This window comes from Triticum dicoccoides, chromosome 2B (assembly GCF_002162155.2).
Source record: "Triticum dicoccoides isolate Atlit2015 ecotype Zavitan chromosome 2B, WEW_v2.0, whole genome shotgun sequence".
Classification (NCBI taxonomy): Eukaryota; Viridiplantae; Streptophyta; class Magnoliopsida; order Poales; family Poaceae; genus Triticum; species Triticum dicoccoides.
Window position 1 is genome coordinate 170,463,962 of NC_041383.1, and position 4,877 is coordinate 170,468,838.

General features: G+C 52.5%; 1 protein-coding gene across 5 annotated transcripts in view; it reads left to right on the top strand.

Annotated features, from left to right (window-relative positions):
* The first annotated feature begins 697 nt into the window (after positions 1-697).
* LOC119362840 overlaps positions 698-4,877 on the top strand; it is an 11,682-nt gene continuing 7,502 nt past the window's right edge. Inside the window, exons 1-2 of one of the 5 annotated variants that reach the window (XM_037628105.1) lie at positions 698-4,189; positions 4,370-4,470. In XM_037628105.1, coding sequence (XP_037484002.1) covers positions 1,634-1,897 — 264 coding nt within the window. In that variant the 5' untranslated portion in view covers positions 698-1,633 and the 3' untranslated portion in view covers positions 1,898-4,189; positions 4,370-4,470. The remainder of the gene's footprint in view (positions 4,190-4,369; positions 4,471-4,877) is intronic. The other 4 variants (XM_037628107.1, XR_005173650.1, XM_037628106.1 and 1 more) reach the window with 4 other exon arrangements.

Here is a 4,877-nt window from a genome sequence, read left to right on the forward strand (position 1 = left end):
CCGCCCCGCCGCCGCCGTCGACCCCTGTCAGCGACGGCGAGCGCACCGAGGCCGTCGGCGGCACCGCCAGCACAAGATCCCGGCGCCCCACCTCCAACTGGGGGCGCGAGCAACCCTCTGGGCCCGCGTCCACCCCCCTCGGCGGCCGCCAAACCCGCGCAGCCTGACGACGCCCGCCATGCCCACCAGGAGCGAAAGCTCGCCGACGGCCGGCCACAAACGAGCCCCCGAGCTCCTCCGCGCGGGCGACAGAGTCACCCACCGAGCACGCCGCACGCGGCCTCGACAAACCCCCATCGCTTACCTTCTCACTTACCTGGTCGTCCGCTACCTCGTCGTCGGAGTCGACCCCTGCCAGCACCCAGAATCTGCTGCCGGAGGGGGACTGCCCGGGAGAACGAGCACCGGATGGTGCGCGCCACCGTGCATGCCCCGCGGCGGACCGGTCCGCCGACCAGCCAGCCTCCACCGCCAGTGCCCCCCGCCGCCGAGGCCCGCACAATCGCCTCCCGAATCGTGTGCCCGTACGAGAGCCGTTGGGACCGAGCTGGAACTTTTTGAGGTTGTACGTCAAATATTGATGTGTGTCTATAATATTTTTGAGAATGTTTGAACATGTATTTAAAAAAATCGATCTCATTGATCTCACCTAATGTGAGATCTCACATAAGTCTTCCCTTAATTTTGACGTGAATAGCAGGAGCTCTGCCTTTGCATTATAGTAGGAAGAAAGAAATACAAGACGGATGACCCATCGGAGAAGATTCGGGTTCAATACTCATACATCAGTCCGAGGAAGAAGAGAGAAATAATACAACAGTACATGAAAATCCCAGTGCTCAGTCCCTCGTAGCCTCACTAAAGCACCTGACATCCTCTCGAATTAGCCCCGTCAAAGCAATGGCTGATAACTCTTTCTGCTCGAAAATTCTTCTGTTCCGCTCCTTTCACAAGTTCCACAGTATGTATGCCGCCAATGTGATCTCCTCCTTGATTGCCTTTTTTGGTCGGTTGGCTGAGCATAATCTGTCCCAGCATTCACCAATGGACTGTGCCGCGGCAGCGGCATCACACAGCGCAACATTGGACTGCCGGAGAGGAGAGACATGGTAGCTTGCATCTTTTTAATGCATTTTTACTCTACTTCATAATCTGTCCTAAAATTTCTATGTGTACGAGGGAGTAGACAGCAATAAAACAAAGTCCACTCAAAAAATAAGCAATAAATAAAAAAACAAATGGAACGTTACCAACGCAACCAGACGGACCAGGAAATCAAAGTGCTTTATGGTGGAAATCGAGCGTTACTGAACTCATCAATCGTAGCATAAATTCGCCGTGCCACACCGTACCGCTTTCCGGCGTCGATCTTCTTCCAAGGAGCACACAAGCATACCGCCCCCTGCAGCCCGCAACGCGCGCGCCGCCCGGTCAACCTCGGCGACCGCTCCGCGCTCCCCCACGTTCTCCCTCCCTCCCCACTACTCCCACTACGCCAGCCTGCACCTGACGCCCCAGCCTTTCGCCTACATAGCCGCCCCGCCACTCTCCTGGCGACGTGACGCCCCACGCAGCCCGCCGCCCCGTCTCTGCTCTTGTTTCCACGTATAGGCCGGAGTTCGGAGCGATCGCCATGGGGCTTCAACTCGAGGAGTGCCGCGGCGACGACGACGACGCGCGCCGCGACGGAGGCGAGAAGGAGGAGCCCGCAGCAGCAGGGTACCGGACCCCGAGGCGCGCCGCGCGGGACACCGGAGCGGGGACGGTCGGGGCGTGCCCGCCCGCGCCGAGGAAGCGGATGACCACGGTGGCGGCGGCGCCGTCGGTCGTCGCACGGCGGAGGGAGTTCTACGCCGGGGCCGACCTGGAGGCCTTCTTTGCAGCACACGACCTCTAGAGAAATCTCACTCGAGTTCACTGGACGCAGCAGTACATGGTGCTCTTGCTGCAATGGATACGCCGATGTATATACAGTCTATCATGTATAGCTAGCTGTTTATTTAGTAGCATGTGGCACCGAGTTCTTGTGTTCAGCCGAATGCCACAAATGCTGGGATCGTTCGTACGTTTTCTTCATTTGTGTGAAGTTTAATTACTCTAGTACGTTACTTATTTGGTCTGGAATAAGGTATATGGTTAGCTGTGTTAGTACTGTTGTTTACACCATTTGGTCTGAAAGGCCACTGGAGCGCGCGGATGTATAGATTGATAGTCTGGCCGGGTTGCATGATTGATTTTTCTTTTGAGGGGAGCATGATTGATTTGTTGATTTTGAATCTTTGATCTGCCTCGTCGTACTTGGTTTTTCTCGAGACCTCCTAGTTGACCCCAGTAGGAAGACCTTCTATACTTCGCTTCACGCGCCGCTTTGTCTTTAAATATAGCGCCGGAAGCCGCTGGTATAGGCCGGCTCATCTAAATCCCTCGCTACAGTTTCCTCTCCTACTAGTACCAGTAGAATGCCCGGGCGTTGCCACGGGTTTTAAAAATATTTTGCTGAAATTGTATAAACATAATGCATATTAAATTTCACATGTAGAGAAAAAATAGCATGTGCATAATCGGGTAATAATTGAAATCCACTTGGCTTGCAATGTAAATTGCTAAAAAAAAAGGTAATTTGACGATGTAACCATATAGAGCGATTGATGATCCAACTAAAATGTTACAAATTAAGATCTACTTGATGCGTTTAATAAACTGTCGCATAATATCAGAAATGTTGTTTTTAGCTCCATTCACAAATATTTGAGCAGGTATAATAGAAACTCCTTCAACAACTCATACTCATTCTACACAAGCAATATACGTAATTAGTACGAATACTTCAAGTCAAAGATTTTTTTAAGAGATATCAACGCTTGCATATCATTATGTTTATATAAACTCGATGAATTTATGACCCCTTTCAGCGACGTCCCCTTGAAATCCTTGTCGATGGTTTCTTTTTGAACATCGCCAAATCGATCTCTCTCTCTCTCTCTCTCTCTCTCATATTTTGAAAAAATAATCATATGAAAATACACCCTTTTTGTTATCATGTATAATAATTATACAAAGAAGGATTAGTTGTGTGCATCCTTCTCGTGGTGTTTCAGTCTAGTATATCATCGCTACGTCAGTGCATATTTCAGTTAATATGTTCAAAACATCATCCGGATCGATCGCTTCTTATTTTTGATAGACAAAAGTGAAACATATAAAATATAACTGATATTTTATACTGCATTATATAAACATACTCCGGAATTTTTTTTTCGAGCTATACCGTCCAAAATTATTTGTCAGAGAAATGGATATTTGCAAAAAAAAGACTGTTTTTCTTCACATACAGTAACCTTTAGAGCATCCACAGTGTGGTCTTTTTCCGCCTCTAAGCTTGCCTCTAAGGTCTGGGAGGCTGACGCTATACATTGCAGTCCTCGCCTCTAACACAAAAATCGTTGGCGTCGCCTCTAAGGTAAGAGGCAGCCTCCATTCACTTAAAAAATTCAAAAGAATCAACTCTTTGTATGGCTGGGTTCTTTCACACTTGTGAACAGCTCTAAAGTCATGGAGGAATTACTTGTTTACTTGTTGACTGTGTCCCAGCTTAGAGGCACTAGAAGATGCTATACACTACGTCATTTTCAGCTGAGCTTAGAGGCTTCGTGTGGGTCCCGGCTTAGAGGCAACGCCGCCTCCAACACACTGCTGATGCCCTTACCCGCCCTGCATCCTTATACTCACCACCGCACTGCCAGTCTCTCCCCGTCATAGCCGCACACCCGCTCATCACCCCGCCATGTCCCTTCCATCGATGGTGTCGCGCACATTCTCCTCTCCCCGCAACTGCGTCCCCGGTCGGCTTCTCTGCCGACAACCTCTCGCGTCGCCGCATCGACACTGAGTCCGCGCTCCCCTCGGTCGGGCATCCTGGTCAGCCTGATTCGGCTGGTCGGCGCAGAAGGGCTCGCCGCTGGCGGCGGCCGCCGGCGACCTGCTCCCAGGGCTCTCGTCGTCGACATCGGTACAACGACGTGGCTCGTCACGACGGCAGCGGCTTCACGTGCAGGCGTCCTCGTCGTGGCGGCCGCCCTACCTAAGGTACTCCGCTCCTCCATCTTCGCTGCCTACGGCCTTCCCCGGCATATCCGAGGGAGGATGTGCTCCCCTTCCTCCACCCCGACTCCCCGAGCTCCTCCCTCAGGTAGTTCCTCTGCCCGCCCTCCTTCCTTTGCTTGTGCCTTCCATCTTGTGCTATTGCTTGCTTGCTGCTGCTGTGTGACCATGTGCCTATATAGATGCTCGCTACTACTCCTGTGGTGCTTGGTGGTTGTGTTTTATTGGTGTGCTAGCTGTTTTTGTGATGTGTGTGTTCTTGCTGCAGTGTGCAGTGATTTGCTAACCACTGTTGTGCTGCGAGGAGGAGAGACGGCGCCCTCATCGTCGACATCCCAATTTTCTGTCTCTTGTTCTCTTCTTCCACAGGTTAACATTGCACTTGTTCTACATGTACTACTCTAGTGAACCTTTGGGGATGTCATGTGCTGAAGTAAGCACTACAGAGGGGATGGCTTCTTAGAGCATCTCCAACAGCCGCGCTAAACTAGCGCCGCGCCGCAAATTAGTCGATTTTAGCGCGCGTGCAATGCGGCGGGTCGCTCCAGCGGGCGCGCAAAAACAGCGCGCGCGCTATAACGAGTTGGACGCGCTGTCGGAAACGCCATCCCGCGCGGTGTATTTCGGGCGCTTGCTCGCGCGCGGCACACTCGACCGCTCGCGCCGCACTCTCTCCTCTCCTCCTCCTACGCCCCACGCGCGCCGGCGCCAGTGCCCTGCCACCATGGACGCGCACACCGGCACCCCGCTCACCCCGCTGTACAGCCGCGACCCCC